Below are 22,277 nucleotides of genomic sequence, written 5' to 3' on the forward strand. Positions count from 1 at the left end.
GACTCTGTGCGTCCCTATGGACAGCGGCCCACCAGGCTCCTCTGTCCACGGGATTCTCTAGGCAAGAATATTGGAGTGGGTTGCCATTTCCTTCTCCAAATTCCTCTAATAGTTAAGCATAAAATTATCATTTGACCTGGAAATTCTACTCCTACGTATATATCCAAGAAAGAGAAAACGTATACCAAAAAAATTATAACTTACAAACTCTTGTTCAGAGCAACATTACTCATAATAGTAAAAAATGGAAACAACAACAACAAAATGGAAACAAGCCACGTCTACCAACTGATGAATGGATAAACAAAATGCATATCCATATAACGGAATATTAATTTAGCCATTAAAAGGAATGAAGTACAGATACATTCTACAACATAGATAAACATTATGCTAAGTGAAAAAGGCCATATATTATATGACTAACAAAAAGTGGATTCGTTGTTGCCAAGAGTTGAGGGGAAGGAGGGATGAGGAGTCATTGCTTATTATGAGTACAGGATTGCTTTTTGGATGATGAAACTGTTGTAAAATTAGATAATGGTATTGGTTCCATAATACTGTGAATATACAAAAATTCAATACCTACTTATGATAAAAACAAACAAACACCTCTCAGCAAATTAGGAATAAAAAGGAATATCCTCAACCTGAAAAAACTACTGACACATGCCCAAACCCACCACTACCCCACCCTTACCCACACAACATACAAAACAAACTATACCTAACATCATATTTAATGGTGAATGTGCAAGAAGGAAGAGTTCCTTCTTGCACTGGGAATAGATTAGAAAGAAGGAGGTGAAACTGTCCCTATTTGCAGTCATGATAGTCTGTAAAAAATCCCAAGGAATCTACAAAAAACAAAGTTCTAAAAGTAGTTTGTGAGTTTAGCAAGGTCACAAGATGGCAAGGATACACAGAAGAACTATACAAAAAAGATCTTCACGACCCAGATAATCATGATGGTGTGATCACTCACCTAAAGCCAGACATCATGGAATGTGAAGTCAAGTGGGCCTTGGGAAGTATCACTGCAAACAAAACTAGTGGAGGTAATGGAATTCCAGTTGAGCTATTTCAAATCCTAAAAGATGATGCTGTGAAAATGATGCACTCAATATGTTAGCAAATCTGGAAAACTCAGCAGTGGCCACAGGACTGGAAAAGGTCAGTTTTCATTTCAATCTCCAAGAAAGGCAATGCCAAAGAATGCTCAAACTACTACACAATTGCGCTCATCTCACACACTAGTAAAGTAATGCTCAAAATTCTTCAAGCCAGCCTTCAGCAATACGTGAACCGTGAACTTCCAGATGTTCAAGCTGGTTTTAGAAAAGGCAGAGGAACCAGAGACCAAATTGCCAACATTTGCTGGATCATTGAAAAAGCAAGAGAGTTCCAGAAAAGCATCTATTTCTGCTTTATTGACTGTGCCAAAGCCTTTGACTGTGTGGATCACAATAAACTGTGGAAAATTCTTCAAGAGATGGGAATACCAGACCACCTGACCTGCCTCTTGAGAAACCTGTATGCAGGTCAGGAAGCAACAGTTAGAACTGGACATGGAACAACAGACCGGTTCCAAATAGGAAAAGGAGTATGTCAAGGCTGTATATTGTCACACTGCTCATCATGAGAAACGCTGGGCTATAAGAAGTACAAGCTGGAATCAAGATTTCTGGGAGAAATATCAATAACCTCAGATATGCAGATGACATCACCCTTATGGCAGAAAGCAAAGAACTAAAGAGCCTCTTGATGAAAGTGAAAGAGGAGACTGAAAAAGTTGCCTTAAAGCTCAACATTCAGAAAACTAAGATCATGGCATCCGGTCCCATCACTTCATGGCAAATAGATGGGGAAACAGTGGAAACAGTGGCTGACTTAATTTTTGGGGGCTCCAAAATCACTGCAGATGGTGACTGCAGCCATGAAATTAAAAGACGCTTACTCCTTGGAAGGAAAATTATGACCAACCTAGACAGCATATTAAAAAGCAGAGACATTACCTTGTCAACAAAGATCCATCTAGTCAAGGCTATGGTTTTTCCAGTGGTCATGTATGGATGTGAGAGTTGTACTATAAAGAAAGCTGAGTGCTGAAGAATTGATGCCTTCAAACTGTGGTGTTGGAAAAGACTCTTGAGAGTCCCTTGGACTGCAAGGAGATCCAGCCAGTCCATCCTAAAAGAGATCAGTCCTGGGTATTCATTGGAAGGACTGATGTTTGAAGCTGAAACTCCAATATTTTGGCCACCTAATGCGACAAGCTGACTCATTTGAAAAGACCCTAATGTTGGGAAAGATTGAGGGCATGAGGAGAAGGGGACGACAGAGGATGAGATGGTTGGATAGCATCACTGACTCAATGGACATGAGTTTGAGTGAACTCCAGGAGTTGGTGATGGACAGGGAGGCCTGGCGTGCTGTGGTTCATGGGGTCACAAACAGTCGGACATGACTGAGTGACTGAACTGTAACTGTAACAGGGTATAAAATTAACCTGCAAAAGTCAACTATATTAATGACAATATTATAAAGATGGAGAACAGGCTAAATGTCTTTAGGGGCTAGGGAGGAAAGTATGGAAGGAAGTGGCAGTAGCTACAAAAAAGTAACACAGGTGATTCCTGTGAAAGAACTGTTCTATTTCTTGACTGTGGTGGTGGTCACATGAAGCCACCTATGTAATACAGTTGCATAGAACTAAATACACACAGGGGGCTCAGATGGTAAAGCATCTGCCTGCAGTGCGGGAGACCCAGGTTTGATCCCTGGGTTGGGAAGATCCCCTAGAGAAGGAAATGGTCACCCACTCCAGTACTCTTGCCTGGAAAATTCCATGGACTGAGAAGTCTGGTGGGGAGTCCACCAGGAGTCCACGGGGTGGCAAAGAGTCGGACATGACTGAACAAACACATTCATTCTAAACACACACAAACAAATGAGTGCATGTAAAACTGGTGAGATATGAATAAGGTGAGTAGACTGTATCAATGTCAGTTTCCCTGATACTGTACTATAAATATGTGAGATGTTACCACTGGGGAAACTAGATGAAGGGTATACAGGATCCGTATTGTTTTTCACAAGTTCATGTGAACCTACAGTTATCTCAAAATAAAAAAGTAAACAAAAAGTCAACTGGAACTCACATACATTGCTAATAGGAATGCAAAAAGGTACATCTGGAAAATAATTTGTTAGTTTCTTATAAAGTTAAACATGCACTGGCCATACGACCCAGGCCTAGATATTTACCTTAGAAAATTAGAAACTTATATTCACACAAAAACTGTACACAGGTATATGCAGCAGCTCTATTTTTAATTGTTAAACAATATAAATGTCCTTCAGCGGGTAAATGGATACATAAAATGTGGTATATCCTGACAACAGACTACTACTTAACAATACATAGGATTGAACCCCTGATACATGCTATAATTTGTACTCATCTCAAAGACAGAATGCAAGAAGTCAGTCTGAAAAAAGGTTACTTACTATATAATTCCATTTGTATGACATTCTTAAAAAGTAAAACTATGGTCATGTAGAAGAGTAGTTACCAGGAGTTAGAATGGGGGAAGGGTGTGACTACGAAGGGTTAGTACAAGGGATTTTTTTGGTACCCTGGTTCTGATGGTGCTCACAGGAATCTATACCTGTAAAATTCATTAACTGTGCACTAAAATAAAAAAGTCGATCTTTCGTGTGTTAATTAAAAATTAAAGGAAATTTAAAAAAAGGCAATTTTGACATCTAAAACTTACAGTTAATACATTCACAGGGGCCATTTAGAATTTGGTCTGTAGCATAATTCCAGATACAGTAGTATGGAGCTCACAGAGCATTACATGAAAATCTCTTAACTCAAACTTCAACTAAGAAAGAAAAGCTTTGGTTTTAATGTCAAAAATGCTCAGTATACACCATATAAAGAACATTTATTTTAGTTATCTTTACTTGAATTATAGCTGAAAACATGTTGAATAAGCATCCGTTAATTTTTTCTAATGTTAGTTTTGCTGATACATAAATGATAGCCATAATAATCGTTAATAGTAAATAAACAGGTTGCATGGACTATAATTGGACTAAAGCCATATTATATTAGACTCATATAACTTGAGACTAAGAAAAATTTTATAACTCTTTGATTAAGATATTAGATTAAAAGCCAAGGCATTATATCAAACCAAGAGTGATATGCATTATAATCAAATAAAGTATTGTTGTGGAGAGATAAGAAAGTGTTAATTATTAATTACTAATATTTATTAATAATTAATAATTATTAAGTTATAAAATTTAAGTAAATAATCCACTTTATAAAAATCCTTGAATACACAAGGTATTTTTAAAATGTATCCTAAATGCAACATTCAAATCAAGGAAATGGTAAATGATATGCATTCAAGTCAACCAAGTTAAAAATATTACTTAGCTACAATTATTTCTGGAAGCATATAGGTTTCTAATTATGCCTATGATTATTCTGAACTTACAAAGAGGAAATATGAGCTCAACCTATCTATGAAATGGATCAGACCTTCAGCTGCTTCCAGACGGCTTCTGCATTAAACTGAACAATCTATACAGAAATTCCAATGATGACATAAATCTGCATGTTCTGGATTTCCTTCACATTTTATGGAACATTGGTCCCACTGTAGCTATAATATCTGCATAGGGAGCACTCTGGCTCAGCTCAATAGCCTGATGTTTTTTTAGGATAAGAAAGCTATAAAATTTGGCAGCAGTTTGTTTTCGGTCACTATTTCTGCAGAGCTTCATCAGACTAAAGTATTGCATTCCCATCTTGTTGGATTCCTGGGAAAACAATTATAAAAGAGGAAAGGGAAATAAGATCATTAGAAACAAAGCAGGCTGTGGATGTATAATGAACAATAAATATTGGTATTTTTGATAAGTGACTAAAATTCTTAAATGAAGAAATGCAAATGATTCATTAGGAAACATAAAAAAAATAGGTCATTGAGCACAGCTTGGTTCATTGAGAAAATACACGCAAAAGAACTCTAATGTGTTATACAAATTTCAGTGCGTTATACAAATGTTAGGTCTATTGATGTTAACATAAATGGCTCCTGGGAAAAGTGCAATTAATTGAGACTTGCAGGCAGAAAAAAGTCCACAGGACCTTGGGAATCTTCAAAAACAATGATTATCAGCCTGTCAGGCTTGTTTTATAGGTACCGCAGGGTGGAGTTAACTAAACAACTCTAGTGGTAAATGTAATGGCAGGGGAATATGACTAAATAAATATCTTCCAGTTTCTTTGCACAGATTAAAAAGACATTGGTTCACTATAGGACACCTGTGAATCTACTTGAAAAACTGACATGCAATAAAGTATTTAATTAGACTGCACTTGGAATCAGATTTCTAGAGAAGGAGTATTGTGTTTTAGTTAGAAATACTATGGTGAATACTGGCCAGTATCCCGGAGAATATTGTACTAATTTGGTAGCTGTGAAGCAATTTTTTAAAAAGACCATATACAAGGGTCTTTTTTTTTTTTTTTTTTTTTGCCAGTCCATAACATTTGACTGATGGCTCAGATGGTAAAGAATCTGCCTGTACTGCATGAGACACAGATTCAGTCCCTGGCTCTGGAAGATCCCCTGGAGAAGGGAATGACTACCCACTCCAGTATTCTTGCCTGGAGAATTTAATGGAGAGATGAGCCTGGTGGGCTACAGTCTATGGGGTCACAAAAAGTCGGACACAACTGAGCAACCAACACTAACTTTTAACAAACTGACAAGTTAAATATTTTATCATACTTTAATCTCAACCAAAGGAGTAGCATAGCACAGTGTCAGCAACCTTTGAGATGGCATGCCAAGCCTTCATTTATTCCCTCTCTTGAGGAGACAAGATGTGGTTTGGGTGGTTTTCCCCAGGGAGAGAGCAGGGACAGCCTCATAAATTTCAAGAACCCTTTTGAAAAACACCCTGCGAGGATTATTCTGTTTCCTCCAGGAGCTCCTCTAAAATGAAGGTAAAGAAATAAAGGAAGAAGAGAAATACAAAGTGGAAGAATTATCAGACTTAGAGAAAGCTGAAACCTACATGCCAGCAGAGAGGAGAATCAGCAAAAGGCAAGACAATTTGAGATACAGAACCTAGACCCTGCTTATGGAAAGCATTTTAGGAACTTATTAGGAGAACAAGAATTTCTGAGGAATGTAGTAACCTCTAGACTGAGATTAGTGAACTGCACCATCCAATGGATTTTCAGCCTCTAGCCAGCCCTGCTCACTTTTGACTGGCCAGACCCTATGACTCAAATTGGCATGTGCCAATTCCTTAATCAATCCTGTTCCTTCTATTTCTCATGACTAATAGGGATTTTACACAATTCAGTGGTTTTTGTATACCAATCAAAAAACTCACTTTAAACAACTCTAGTTTGTTTAAACTCTGAAATCAGGGGAGATTCTGCCAGCAACCAAGGACCTCTCAATTCAGTCCCAAATGGGTTTTTCCTCCAACTGCAACCCAAAGCTTCATATCTGTCTTCCCGTCCCTACAGAGTTTATTTGTGCCACTAAATGGGTAAATGTATATAGACAGAATTTTACTTTCCTTCTAGGCTCTCTAATTATTTAATGTATTTTACAGTGTCTACTATATCACATTGTTAAAGCCATTCATCAATTTATCTTTGCATTTCAAAAATCTGGACATAAGGCCAGCATATACTTATGCTCAGTATTTAATGGTAAAATTTGAGTGTAAGTACAATAAAACATGAAAAATGTGGAAAAAAGGAGCATTTCCAGCAGTGAAAACCTCCCTATGAGAACATGCCTCTTGCAAAGGATCTCCTTGATCCTTCCCCAAAAGAGGAGAAGAGGAAACATGAGAAGAAGGACGTGGTCCAGAGCCCAATTCCTACTCTATGGATGTGAAATGCCCAGGATACTATAAAATCACCACCAGCTCTAGCCATGCACAAACACTAGTAGTTTTGTGTGTCGGCTGCTCCTTGTTGTTGCCACCCTACAGGAATAAAAGCAAGGCTTACTGAAGGATGCTGCTTCAGACAGAAGTAGCACCAAAGAATCCAAAATCAAGATGAGTGGGAAACCATCCCAAGAAACACATTTGAACCAAACAGCAACAAAACCCCTAAATGAAAGAAAGCCTAGGAAAAGATCAGTGATTATAGGCAGCAGTATGTCATAAGCTGGAAATGAAGAGTGAAGTTAAAAACATGAGAATTCCTTAAAAGGTTACTTGGAAACAATTAGACCCTCAGGTTTACTCCACCACCTCACAGAACCAGGAGACCTTTAGTCCTGAACCCTAGCAGGAGGCAGAAAGTTGTCTTTCTGGAGATACCAACTATGAGGTATAGGAGGCACTGTGGAAGAGAAGTGTTACAAACTGGGGTGGGGGGTGGGGGGGTCAAGGGAAATTCTAATGTCTAAACAGTGAGACTGCCAGCTTCTCCCTTACTCCCTTTTGGTTCCTCAACCATGGACGTCATGCTTATATCTCCTAGACAGTAGATCTGACCATGCAAAAATAGACCATTCCAAGGAAAAAAATTCTATAGATAATGACATCTGTGTGCCTATGTATTGGCGGGGGTGGGGACACTCAAAATTATCTTGAAATGAAGACAAGAAGTCTATAAGCCCCACCCATGCTTATATAACCTCCAATCAGCTTTTTGGTGTCTCATTCTTAAATAAAAACCAAAGATCTATTAAACACTTGGATAAAATTTCTAATATCCAAGAGAATCACTAAGGAAACAGACAATGAGGGCAGTAGGAGAAAGCTATAATCTCTGAAAATTAAGAGAAGATACCATCCACAAAAAATGATTAGGATGCTATTGAGAGAAAACAGATCAGTGGTTGCTGGGGGCTGGGGGAGGGGGACCAGTGGGGGAGATGAGACAAGGGATTATCAAGAGACACAAGGAAACTTCTGGAGATTATAGATATGTTCACTATCTTGACTGTGGTGAGTTTCCATAAATATATCAAAATTTATCTAACTATATATTTTTAAATAGGTATGGTTTATTGTTATGTTAATCATACTTCAATAAAAAATGTAAATAAATAGATTGTGAAACTCACTCAGTAGTATCCAACTCTTTGTGACCTCAGGGACTATACAGTCCATGGAATTCTCAAAGCTAGAATACTAGAGTGGGTAGCTGTTCAGATGCTATAAAATAAAATAATTTAATAATAAAATTATTAATAAAAATAATTAATAATGAGAAAAAACTCCTGGAAAACAAAAAAAATCAATAAAAATGAGGATAAAGCTGAAGAAATCTTCTAGAGCAATAAAGAACTATGGACAGACATTCATGACATTGTACAGGGGTCAGGAATCAAGACCATCCCCAAGAAAAAGAAATGCAAAAAGGCAAAATGGTTTTCTGAGGAGGCCTTACAAATAGCTGTGAAAGAAGAGAAATGAAAGGCAAAGGAGAAAAGGAAGTATACACCCATTTGAATGCAGAGTTTCAAAGAACAGCAAGGAGAGATAAGAAAACTTCCTCAGTAATCAATAGAGGAAATAGAGGAAAACAATAGAATGGGAAAGACTAGAGATCTCTTCAAGAAAATTAGAGACACCAAGGGAACATTTCATGCAAAGATGGGCTCAATAATGGACAGAAATGGTATGGATCTAACAGAAGCAGAAGATATTAAGAAGAGATGGCAAGAATACACAGAAGAACTGTACAAAAAAGATCTTCACAACCCAGATAATCACGGTGGTATGATCACTCACCTAGAGCCAGACATCCTGGAATGCAAAGTCAAGTGGGTCTTAGGAAGCATCATTATGAGCAAAGCTAGTGGAGGTGATGGAATTCCAGTGGAGCTATTTCAAATCCTAAAAGATGATGCTGTGAAAGTGCTGCATTCAATACGCCAGCAAAGTTGGAAAACTCAGCAGTGGCCACAGGACTGGAAAAAGTCAGTTTTCATTCCAATCCCAAAGAAAGGCAATGCCAAAGAATGCTTAAACTACTGCACAATTGCACTCATCTCACACGCTAGCAAAGTAATGCTCAAAATTCTCCAAGTGAGGCTTCAACAGTATGTGAACCGTGAGCTTCCAGATGTTCAAGCTGGATTTAGAAGAGGCAGAGGAACCAGAGATCAAATTGCCAACATTTGCTGGATCATCAAAAAAGCAAGAGAGTTCCAGAAAAACCTCTACTTCTGCTTTATTGGCTAGCCAAAGCCCTTGACTGTGTGGATCACAACAAACTGAAAAATTCTTCAAGAGATGGGAATACCAGACCACCTGCCCTGCCTCCTGAGAAATCTGTATGCAGGTCAGGAAGCAACAGTTAGAACTGAACATGGAACAACAGACTGGTTCCAAATCAGGAAAGGAGTATGTCAAGGCTGTATATTGTCACTCTGCTTATTTAATTTATATGCAGAGTACATCATGAGAAAGCACCATGGGTGAAGCACCAGCTGGAATCAAGATTTCTGGGAGGAATATCAATAACCTCAGATATGCAGGTGACTACCCTTATGGCAGAAAGCAAAGAACTCAAGAGCCTCTTGATGAAAGTGAAAGTGGAGAGACAAAAAGTTGGCTTAAAGCTCAACATTCAGAAAACTAAGATCATGGCATCTGGTCCCATCACTTCATGGCAAATAGACAGGGAAACAATGAAAGACTTTATTTTCTTGGGCTCCAAAATCACTGCCATGGTGACTGCAGCCATGAAATTAAAAGACGCTTGCTCCTTGGAGGAAAAGTTATGACCAACCTAGACATCATATTAAAAAGCAGAGACATTACTTTGCCAATAAAGGTCCATCTAGTCAAAGCTATGTATGGTTTTTCCAGTAGTCATGTATGGATGTGAGAGTTGTGCTATAAACAAAGCTGAGCACTGAGGAACTGATGCTTTTGAACTGTGTTGTTGGAGAAGACTCTTGAGAGTCCCTTGGACTGCAAGGAGATTCAACCAGTCAATCCTAAAGGAAATCAGTCCTGAATATTCATTGGAAGGAGTGATGTTGAAGCTGAAACTCCAATACTTTGGCCACCTGATACGAAGAACTGACTCATTGGAAAAGACCCTGATGTTGGGAAAGATTGAGGGCAGGAGAAGGAGACAACAGAGGATGAGATGGTTGAATAGCATCACCAACTCAATGGACATGAGTCTGAGTAAACTCTGGGAGTTTGTGATGGACAGGGAAGCCTGGCGTGCTGCAGTCCTTGGGGTCGCAAACAGTCGGACACAACTGAGCGACTAAACTGACTGAAAAGAATAAAAAGATGAAACCAAGATAGGGGGAAAAAGATTTTTTAAAAAGTAAAGGTGCAATTCAGAATATCCAACATCTGACCCATAGGCAGTCCAATAAGGCAAAAATTCAAGAAATAAAAAAATGATAATCCAATTCAAGGACATGAACTCTCAGAATAAAGAATCTACTATATGCTTAGAACAATAAATGAAAACGACCTATACCAGAGCACATCATAATGAAATTTCAAGGTTCTAGGGATAAAGGAAAGATCTAAAAGCTTCCAGAGAGAAAATAAAGATCACCTACAAAGGACCACCAACCAAGCAGCATCTGACTTTTCCTTAACAACACAGATGCCTAGAAAAGTTACAAAGCCTTCAATATCTGAGAGGTATTATTTTCAAACTACGTTCAGATACATCCAATAAAGTTTATGGTAAAATAGAGACATTTTCAGACTTGTATGTAGGGTCTCTATCACCTATGCACTCTTTATTTCAAGAAATTATGACAGCATGTTGACCATCAAAAAAAAAAAATCAAGATAAAGATCAAAGCACCAAGAAACAGAGGAACATAAGAAAGAGACATAGGAATTCCCTTGTGGTAAAAGAATGTCCCAAGACAAAAACTGTGGAGTAACCAGTCCAAATTGGAACAAGAGTAGGATGAACTCTGGGAAGGATACTTTCAAAAGAAAAAAAGGAGCTGATGAATCAACTGATGTAGCTGATCATACTAAAAGCTGTTTTATTTTATTATCAGAGAGTTTAGAAAAAGAATTAAAGATGGGTATATAAACACTAAGCAAATGGGGAAAATGAGGTCATGATTAACTAAAAGAAAAACCTATAAAGTTGACAAGGAATGTGATTATGCTATGAAGGTTCAATTTAAAGTAATTTTTACATAGTGGTGGCAATTGATGGTTGTCCCTTAATATCTATTCTCTTCTTCTTCCATAGCAATAGAATTATTAGCTGGGTCCATGGTTATCAGATAAAAGGCTTCCCTGGTGGTGCAGAGGTTAAAGTGTCTGCCTGCAATGTGGGAGACCTGGGTTCGATCCCTGGGTTGGGAAGATCCCCTGGAAAAGGAAATGGCAAACCACTCCAGTATTCTTGCCTGGAGAATCTCATGGACAGAGGAGCTTAGTGGGCTACAGTCCACGGGTCACAAAAGTCGGACACGACTGAGCGACTTCACTCACTCACTCATGGTTACTAGATAAAGACTACATTTCCCAGCTAGATGTAGTGAAATTATTAAAAGTGCTGGTCAGTTAAATGTGAAATGTGATGCATATAATTTCTGGGATATATCCTTAAAGGAAACTTTGCTGCTGACTGGAATGCAAACATGGTGGATAGTTAGCCATTTGGGATCCTGAGAACAAAGAAAATGAGATAAAGGGCACCTGGCTGCTGACAACTTTGTGAGCATAGTTGCATTACCAGTTAGTACTTTATCTGAGAGAGAAATAAACTTATTTCTTTTTAAGCCACTGACATTTTGGTTCTGTGACAATCAAACCTGCATCATGATGATTGCAATTGTAACACTATAATGGCTGAATACTGTACTGAAGATAGACTGGGGTTGGGGAGATATAACTAAGTTAAATTTTCATTTTCTGTTGAAAGAAGTCAACAGATAAAATGTAAAGCTGAAATATTAGGAAAGAGGAGTAAGAACTTGTAATTAGAAGTATAGATACAAATCTAAAAGAAATAGTTCAGTTTCCTCTGGAAAGCAGAACTTAGGGATAAGGAAGGGATAGGACAAAGACTTCTGTGCTTCCCTTTCAGCCTTACAGCATAGTACTACTGAACTTTCAAAATTATATGCATGGATGGGGCTTCCCTAATGGTTCAGTGGTAAAAAATTCGCCTGCAGTGGTTTGATTCCTGGATCAAGAAGATTCCCTGGAGGTGGAAATGGCAACCTACTCCAATATTCTTACCTGGAAAAAAATCCTGTGGACAGAGGAGCCTGGCAGGCTACAGTCCATGGGGTTGCAAAGAGTCAGACATGACTGGGTGACTAAGCATGAATTATTTTGATAAAAACATGTTAAAATTTGAAATTATCTTTTTTGTTCTTAAATTGTTATAAATTTAATTACATATTGAGAATTAGTTGACAGCCTGCTAAATATAAGAATGAGACATAGCATAGATGTCTAAGGACATGCATATGGGTAAGAATTGATTACAGCATATGGGCACCAAAAACAAACTCATACTTAGCCCTGGGTATACAGCTTACAATAAATTTCACTATAGAGTAATTTGGCCTCAACAAGATCACAGTGAAAATGGTTTCATTTTTATTAATATCTAGAGGATTGAACTCAACTTTTTATTTATTTTTAAAACTAAAAACAGTGTTGATAAACCCTACCAAGTCTTACCTGCAAACTATGTAACATCTGAAGTATTCTTGAATTCCATCTTTCTGCCTCAATATTTTGTTCATTCCCCCATAACTCCTGTTTGAATAATTGATAAAATATTTCCTTTAATCAAAATTTATTGACTGTTTACTATCTGCCAGCCATAGTGTAGAAAGAAACACAAGACACACAACCGTAACATGGGGTCCTGCCAAATAAGGAGGTTATCGTCTGCAGTTGAGAGAATAAGACTAACAAACAGATACAGCTCAGTTTTTATAGGCTGATATCTATGCTCCCAGGCTATGTTCTGACAAGGGGCTCTAGAGTAGGAGATTCTGCATCTGTATTGGTGACGCATCCCAGGCATTGTGCCCTTACTTTTAAAGGTAAAGATGACCACTTTTGGCTAGGACTGTCCCAGCTCTGGTCAATCTGAACTCAGATAACAGGAGTAAACATAAAGCTAGAGAAGAAATGCATTATAAAGATCTTTATTTGAATTTATCTGGTGATATAAAGGTTCTAACAATAACTGATGTTTAGTGAGTTGTATCCAATTGGGTTAGGAACCTTTCAAATTTCAAGGGTGCCTTGTCCAAAAAAAGATCAACACACTGCCTTTCATGTTATGTGAATAGATCCAACTTTTCAATCTTCTTTTCAGTTTTAAGTCACTTGCAGAAACACCATAATATTTAAAAGTTGTAAACTTGAAATCCCTTCACAGGAACTCACTCTAAGTCTCCTTACCAACTAACAACTTATAAACTGAGAACAGAACTGAGCATAGGAAAGGTGCTGATAAGTCTAATGAAAAACGTCTAATAAAAAAAGGTGCTGATAAGTCTACAAAGGGTTTGGGGTGGGGGTGGGCGAGCAGCACAGATCTGACCTATTAATAGTTCATAATTTTTCCTATGTTATCTTTGTTATCATGCAACCTAACAGCTTCTGTGTTACCCTTATCACACCTCCATTGTTTGTCAAGCTTTCACGTATACCTCTGGAGTCCAGACACTTCCTAACAGTGCTTTCAATTTCATCGACTCCAAGATGACTTCAGAAAGCTTCAGAATATTCTATATGATATTTTAAATCATCTAAGGCTAAAGGGACTGCCAAGTCCCCATTCCTGCCAGCTACACTGGCTTCCTGGTTCTGCCTATACAGCATCCTTTCGTACATTCCAAAGACACTGATCTGAAAATATGGTCAATATTATTCTGAAGAGTTTTCTAAATTCTTCTAGGTAAAATTTATGTTTATTCCTTACTAGTTGATTCTGGGATAAATTAGTTCACCCAATTACCAATGTTTTATTTTATTGTTAAATACACAAAAGCTATTTTTCAAATGTGAAAAGTAATGGCCCAACTTCTTGTTACAGATCTATGAGAAGGCAGTTTCACCTATATTGTACAACTCAACTAACCAGGAAAAGCCTCAGAAAAATAGTCTGTGCACTTTGCTGAAGCCTGCCTACTTGATCTATCTGGATACCCTACAGCTGAGTCCACTGTGTGGAAAGCCTAGTTGATTATTAAAACAGTTGAACCTGTGATGTGTTATGGTTTTCTTGACCATATGTGAAAATAACCTGTGTCTAGAAGCAAAGAAGAACTGTACAAAAACAAACAAACAAACAAATGTAAAAAAAAAGAAGAACTGTACAAAAAAAGATCTTCAAGACTCAGATAATCATGATGCTGTGATCACTCACCTAGAGCTAGACATCCTGGAATGTGAAGTCAAGTGGGCCTTAGAAAGCATCACTATGAACAAAGCTAGTGGAGGTGATGGAATTTCAGTTGAGCTATTTCAGATCTTGAAAGATGATGCTGTGAAAGTGCTGCAGTCAATATGCCAGCAAATTTGGAAGACTCAGCAGTGGCCACAGGACTGGAAAAGGTCAGTTTTCATTCCAATCCCAAAGAAAGGCAATGCCAAGGAATGTTCAAACTACTGCACAATTGTGCTCATCTCACATGCTAGTAAAGTAATGCTCAAAATTTTCCAAGCCAGTCTTTAGCAATACATGAACCGTAAACTTCCAGATGTTCAAGCTGGTTTCAAAAAAGGCAGAGGAACAAGAGATCAAACTGCCAACATTTGCTGGATCATCAAAAAAAGCAAGAGAGTTCCAGAAAAACATCTATTTCTGCTTTATTGACTATGCCAAAGCCTTTGACTGTGTGGATCACAATAAACTGGAAAATTCTGAAAGAGATGGGAATATCAGACCATCTCACCTGTCTCTTGAGAAACCTGTATGCAGGTCAGGAAGCAACAGTTAGAAATGGACATGGAACAACAGACTGGTTCCAAATAGGAAAAGGAGTACGTCAAGGCTGTATATTGTCACCCTGCTTATTTAACTTATATGCAGAGTACATCATGAGAAACTCTGGGCTGGAAGAAGCACAAGCTGGAATCAAGATTTCTGGGAGAAATATCAATAACCTCAGATATGCAGATGACACCACCCTTAATGCAGAAAGTGAAGAGGAACTAAAAAGGCTCTTGATGAAAGTGAAGGAGAGTGAAAAAGTTGGCTTAAAGATCAACATTCAGAAAACTAAGATCATGGCATCTGGTCCCATCACTTCATGGCAAATAGATGGGGAAACAGTGGAAACAGTGTCAGACTTTATTTTGGGGGCTCCAAAATCACTGCAGATGGTGACTGCAGCTATGAAATTAAAAGACGCTTACTCCTTGGAAGGAAAGTGATGACCACCCTAGACATCATATTTAAAAGCAGAGACATTACTTTGCCAACAAAGGTCTGTCTAGCCAAGGCTATGGTTTTTCCAGTAGTCATGTATTGATGTGAGAGTTGGACGGTGAAGAAAGCTGAGCGCCGAAGAATTGATGCTTTTGAACTGTGGTGTTGGAGAAGACTCTTGACAGTCCCTTGGACTGCAAGAAGATCCAACCAGTCCATCCTAAAGGAGATCAATCCTGGGTGTTCACTGGAAGGACTGATGTTGAAGTTGAAACTCCAATACTTTGGCCACCTCATGCAAAGAGTTGACTCATTAGAAAAGACCCTAATTCTGGGAAGGATTAGGGGCAGGAGGAGAAGGGGACGACAAAGAATGAGATGGCTGGATGGCATCACTGACTGGATGTACATGGGTTTGGGTAGACTCCAGGTGTTGGTGATGGACAGGGAGGCCTGGCATGCTGTGATTCATGGGGTCGCAAAGAGTCGGACACGACTGAGTAACTGACCTGAACTGAACTGAGAAGCAAAAAGAAAGGTGAAAGTGACTCAGCTGTCTTCTGGCTCAGCTGTTTGGATGCTTCAGGTAAAATTTTCAGGTATTTATTCTGTCCTAGATTATCCAGAGAATTCAGTCATATGAAAAAAAACAATTTAATAGTCTTGGAACTCATTATACAGATAATTTATCTAAAAACAAACTAATATTAGGCATTACTAGGTGCTTCGATATTATTTACTAAGAAACTTTTTGTCAAAATTTATTACAATCTTAAAAATGCCTTCAGCACTGTGGGACAGGGATTATAGAAAGGTGACAGTAATCTCTGTGGAGTCAGGTGAGTCAGATATTAGCTCAGGCTTTGCTATTGACTTGTGGTCCTCTGTGCAGACCATTCCCTTTGAACCTTGTATTCCTTTAACCAAAGTTTATGCTTTAACCTTCAATTTCATTCTTATTTTGTTTCCACAAATGATGAACAGTTAAGAAATACAGTCAGGAATGGGAAATGGTCAGTAAAGACCATTCCCTTTTTCTGATGTCTAGAAGTCAGAACATTTTTTCATTTGAAAAATAAAATTTCAAATGTCTTAAGGCATACCCCATGATATACCTGTTTCTTTAGAGAGGTTTTAATAACTTTAAAAAATGACTATCAACATTTTAACCAGGACTACATTTGATAAGCATAAAAATCTCATATCTTTAAAAACATCACTTGAAATTTCAAAATAAATCAAAGAAAGAATAAAAGATCAAAGCAATTCTACATATGCTCTGTCAAGCTAATCATACACATCTTTGTTAAGATCACAAATTTAAACTGTAATTTTAGAAAGTAACATGACAGCTAAAAATAATTTTAAGGTAAATAAGGTGTTAACTATTTAGGAACAAAGTTTTAAAGAACATTCTCAAGACTATACATCTATTTACCAATTCTATTGGACAATTTTCAATTTCCTGTACCAAGATGGCATTCATTAAAGATGATTCCTCAGCAGCTGAAGATACCATTTCAACAATATCCTGCTAAAGCAAATTAGAGAAATAAAGGTAAGTCATCACAGTAGTAGTAGTCATCACAGAAACAATCTCATTTTGTTAAATGATTTAATCACATGGATGCTCATTTCTAAAACTAATTTAAAATACTATCTGCATTCTCAAAATATCATTTCTGAAATATCCCAGACTTAAATATTCCTGTTTTCTTTTTGCCTCCCACACATGAAGAACTTGCATGTTCTGCCCTCATTGCTTTTTTCCTCCTATATCTTATTCCTATATTCTATATTATATTTTACATTCTTATTCTTCCAATATCTTTTCCCCTCCTATTTCTGTCACTACCACAGACCTCATATCAAAAATCTCTGCTGCTGTGCATCTGAGACCATTTCTTTTGAAGCAGTCTGTCTTTGCCCTAGTCCCCTACCTTTATTTTCATGCCAGAACCAGGTAGCAGAGGAAGAACTGTAAGCAGAGGTAATGAGAATGGGACAAGTGATATTAATATCCCTTCCTAGGGCTATGACAGGATTCTCGTCACTGCTGCTGGAGCTGCCAACGGCAAGAGAAAAGAGAAACTGTGTCCACTGGAAGGGAAGTGGAAGAAGAGAAATTCTCCATTCCCATTTCTCCTTTCTCATCACTATAGAAACTGCTGGCCCCCTTTTCATCTTCAACCTGTCTCCAAGCTTCATTCCCCAACCGGGATCTATGATTGTGACTAAGTTAGAAGCTTCTTACAATAGAGCTTATTTGACGTTTCACTTTAGCTTTAAAAAATTTGCATGAGTATAATGGGTTGCATTTGATTCTTTAATATACATGCTTGAGGAGCCCTATCATGTTTTCCATTTTGATTTCTGTGAATATTCCACATTTTAGACAGCTTCAATTATGCAGTTAATTCACACAAAAATTGTTTGAATTTTTGAAAGATTTGAAAATGAATAATCAGAATCAACAGTTTTCTGTGTTCAAATTAACTGTGATCCCATTCCTGACTATATTTCTTATCTGTTCACCATTTCTGAAAGTAGAATAAGAATGGAATTGAAGGTTAAAGCATAAATTCAGGTAAAGGAAGAAAGAATATTCAAACTGAATTTTCAAATTATTTATTTATTAATTTTCAAATTATTTTGAAATCTCAATGGACATGAGTTTGAGCAATCTCTGGGAGTTGGTGATGGACAGGGAAGCTTGGAATGCTGCAGTCCGTGGGGTCGCAGAGTTGGACATGACTTAGCAACTGAACTGAACTGAACTGAAAGGAGCAAAAGGTTCAAAAGAACTAGTGCAACAATCTCTTTCCTTCACTCCAAGCACCAAAACTGGGAAAAACCAATTTTGTTAATCTGTTAAAAAATTAATAAACTAAACAAGCTTGCCTAATCATAATTTTCAGTACATGCATTCTAAGAAATGTCCAAGCCCAAATAAGGAAATTAGTAGTACTCACAACCCCGGATCTCAATACCTAGTATATGATCAAATATTTAGTAAAACATATTCTGTTTTAATACACTGTGAAATTGTCTTTCTTTCTAAGGGCATTCAGTTTCAACATGGATTGACTCTGAATCCCCTGAGTGGTTATCAAAATACAGTGAGGATGGAACAAACCAGAAAAGTACTGGTTTACTTTTATCTAGTGTGATATAATATTTACATTTGTAGAGTCAGTAAAGTGACATTTTGTAAAAAGGAAAAAAAAATTCCTTATTGTCAAATTCAGACTTAAACTGAAGAAAGTAGGGAAAACCACTAGACCATTCAGGTATGACATAAATCAAATCCCTTACAATTATACAGTGGAAGTGACAAAGAGATTCAAGGGATTAGATCTGATAGACAGACTGCCTGAAGAACTATGGACAGAGGTTTGTGACATTGTACAGGAGTCAGGGATCAAGACCATCCCCAAGAAAAAGAAATGCAAAAAGGCAAAATGGTTGTCTGAGGAGGCCTTGCAAATAGCTGTGAAAAGAAGAGAAATGAAAGGCAAAGGAGAAAAGGAAAGATACACCCATCTAAATGCAGAGTTCCAAAGAATAGCAAGGAGAGATAAGAAAGCCTTCCTCAGTGATCAATGCAAAGAAATAGAGGAAAACAATAGAATGGGAAAGACTAAAGGTCTCTTCCAGAAAATTAGAGACATCAAGGGAACGTTTCATGCAAAGATGGGCACAATAAAGGACAGAAATGGTATGGACCTAACAGAAGAAGTTATTAAGAAGAGGTGGCAAGAATACACAGAAGAACTATACCAAAAAGATGTTCATGACCAAGATAACCACAATGGTGTGATCACTCACCTAGGGCCAGACACCCTGGAATGCAAAGTCAAGTGGGTCTTAGGAAGCATCACTAAGAACAAAGCTAGTGGAGGTGATGGAATTCCAGTTGAGCTATTTCAAATTCTAAAAGAAGATGCTGTGAAAGTGTTGCACTCAATAGGCCAGCAAATTTGGAAAACCCGGCAGTGGCCACAGGACTGGAAAAAGGTCAGTTTTCATTCCAATCCCAAAGAAAGGCAATGCTAAAGAATATTCAATCTACCATGCAATTGCACTCATCTCACATGCTAGCAAAGTAATACTCAAAATTCTCCAAGCCAGGCCTCAACAGTATGTGAACTGAGAACTTCCAGGTGGTAAAGCTGGATTTAGAAGAGGCAGAGGAACCAGATATCAAATTGCCAGCATCCGATGGATCATCGAAAAAGCAGGAAAATATCAGAAAAACATCTACTTCTGCTTTATTGACTATGCCAAAGCCTTTGACTGTGTAGATCACAACAAACTGTGGAAAATTCTTCAAGAGATGGGAATACCAGACCATCTTACCTGCCTCCTGAAAAATCTGTACGCAGATCAAGAAGCAACAGCTAGAACTGGACATGGAACAGCAGACTGGTTCCAAACTCAGAAAAGTGTATATCAAGGCTGTATATTGTCACTCTGCTTATTTAACTTCTATGCATCATGTGAAATGCTGGGCTGGATGAAGCACAAGCTGGAATCAAGATTTCTGGGAGAAGTATCAATAACCTCAGATATGCAGATGACTCCACCCTTATGGCAGAAAGCAAAGACCTAAAGAGACTCTTGATGAAAGAGGAGAGTGAAAAGCTCGCTTAAAACTCAATACTCAGAAACGAAGATCATGACATCTGGTCCCATCACTTCATGGCAAATAGATGGGGAAACAAAACAGACTTTATTTTCTTGGGCTCCAAAATCACTGCCGATGGTGACTGCAGCCATGAAATTAAAAGATGCTTGCTCCTTGGAAGAAAAGCTATGACCAACCTAGATAGCATATTAACAAGCAGAGATATTACTTTGCCAACAAAGGTCTGTCTTTGTTGTTAAAGCTATGGTTTTTCCAGTAGTCATGTATAGATGTGAGAGTTGGACTATAAAGAAAGCTGAGCACTGAAGAATTGATGCTTTTTAACTGTGGTGTTGGGAAAAAACTCTTGAGGGTCCCTTGGACTGCAAGGAGATCCAACCAGTCAATCCTAAAGGAAATCAGTCCTGAATATTCATTGGAAGGACTGATGCTGAAGCTGAAACTCCATTACTTTGGCCACCTGATGTGAAGAACTGACTCGTTGGAAAAGACCCTGATGCTTGGAAAGACTGAAGGCCGGAGGAGAAGGGGACGACAGAGGATGAGATGGTTGGATGGCATCACCAACTCAATGGACATGAGTTTGAGCAAACTCTGGGAGTTGGTGATGGACAGGGAAGCCTGGCATGCTGCAGTCCATGGGGTGGCAGAGTTGGACATGACTGAATGACTGAACTGAACTGAAAGTGACATTGGGAAAATAATGGAAAGCACATTGTTTAAAACTATATTTTTAATAACTATGTTTTTCAAATAGAAATTAAATAATTTTATTGGTAATGGATCTTTAGATATTCTTTCAGATTCAAGACTGGGCTTCCCTGGTAGCTCAGCTGGTTAAGAATCCACCTGCAATGCAGGAGATCCCAGTTTGATTCTTGAGTCAGGAAGATCCCATGGAGAAGAGATAGACTACCCATTCCAGTCTTCTTGGGCTTGCCTGATGGCTCAGCTGGTAAAGAAGCTGCCTGCAATGTGAGAGATCTGGGTTTGATCCCTAGGTTGGGAAGATCCCCTAGAGAAGAGAATGGCTACCCACTCTAGTATTCTGACCTGGAGAATTCCATGGACTGTATAGTCAATGGGGTCTCAAAGAGTTGGACATGAATGAGTGACTTTCACTTTCCCTTCAGATTCAAGACCAAGGTAACTGGTGGATCTAACACATATTATTCAAGGAGGTAGGAGGGTGAATTTATGAATAGAAGGAAAACATAGGCATATTTCTTTGTAATAGGTGTATTGTCTAGAGTTTTTAAGGATTCCTTGATATATTGAATGTGAGGCCTCAGCATATGACCAGGTTCAGGTATAATAATTTATTCAGTGTACCATGCAAAATACTATTTCAGTATGAAACTACTTATCTTGTGATTTACTATAATATCTTAAACTTCTAGAAAAACTGTTTTGGATGGAAATTACATATTACCCTGTAGTACTGCTGCATACTAAGGAAGATATAGAATAACATAAGATGAAATATAAACTATAAATGTAAGAAGATATACCAGAGTTCCAATTTTCTTTCACTATATAAGTCAGGAAGATAATACTTTTATGATTCTCTTTGATTAACTTACATCAGAGTTAATGTTTTTATTGGTATCCTCATGAGAACTACATTTTGATCCATCAGTCACTTCCTTCCAAGTTCTAGGTTGACTCAACTCTTGCAGGAAATTTGGCTCTTTCATCACAGAGGTCTCTGAATTGTTAAGGAAGTAAAAAAGATTTCACCAAAGTATCTTTCAAACTTAAAACAGGAATATGGTTTTTACAAAAGAAAAGTTTTGATAGACAACTTAGAATCCATAAACTTAAGGATGCACAAGCTTTCTTGTAGCACCCCAAGTCTCACATATTTATTTTCCCTTTCCCCTCATTTGCCTCTTTATCACCTCTACTGCCATGTTCCACCAACTATCTCCTCCACGCTCGCTCCCACGCATTCAACTCGAAAGACAACATGGATAGCTCAAGCCCATCTTGGTATATTGTTCAGCAGATTTTAATGCCGCCAGAAAGCAGGAGTTCACTCACCACAATAATAAGTTGGTTTTATTATTCCTTTATAATAGTCACAATAATAATTATTAATGTTTCATGTCTTTTCTGGGGGATAGAAATGTCTATGTCTCAGGTTAACTGTATTGTTTAAATGCTATTCTTATCAAGTGATTTCTCAGGTTAATTGTCTTAAAGTGA

At 37.9% G+C, this 22,277-nt stretch overlaps 1 protein-coding gene and 1 pseudogene across 19 annotated transcripts in view; one reads left to right on the forward strand and one right to left on the reverse strand.

Moving 5' to 3' along the window:
* Window positions 1–3,316: 3,316 nt before the first annotated feature.
* The window catches only part of RAD21L1 (RAD21 cohesin complex component like 1), a 48,875-nt gene continuing 29,914 nt past the window's right edge, over window positions 3,317–22,277 (reverse strand). For 8 of the 19 annotated variants that reach the window (XM_060396993.1, XM_042229946.2, XM_042229945.2 and 5 more), the window contains 4 exons: window positions 21,653–21,777; window positions 16,860–16,955; window positions 12,712–12,789; window positions 3,317–4,839 (listed from right to left, as the gene is read on the reverse strand). In XM_060396993.1, the coding sequence (XP_060252976.1) occupies window positions 4,651–4,839; window positions 12,712–12,789; window positions 16,860–16,955; window positions 21,653–21,777 (488 nt within the window). In that variant the 3' untranslated portion in view covers window positions 3,317–4,650. Of the gene's footprint in view, window positions 4,840–12,711; window positions 12,790–15,616; window positions 16,035–16,063; window positions 16,956–21,652; window positions 21,778–22,277 lie in introns of those variants that run through there. The other 11 variants (XM_060397003.1, XM_060396998.1, XM_060396999.1 and 8 more) reach the window with 6 other exon arrangements.
* On the forward strand, window positions 6,843–7,091 carry LOC114117605 (small ribosomal subunit protein eS27-like; annotated as a pseudogene).

This window comes from Ovis aries, chromosome 13 (assembly GCF_016772045.2).
Source record: "Ovis aries strain OAR_USU_Benz2616 breed Rambouillet chromosome 13, ARS-UI_Ramb_v3.0, whole genome shotgun sequence".
NCBI lineage: Eukaryota > Metazoa > Chordata > Mammalia > Artiodactyla > Bovidae > Ovis > Ovis aries.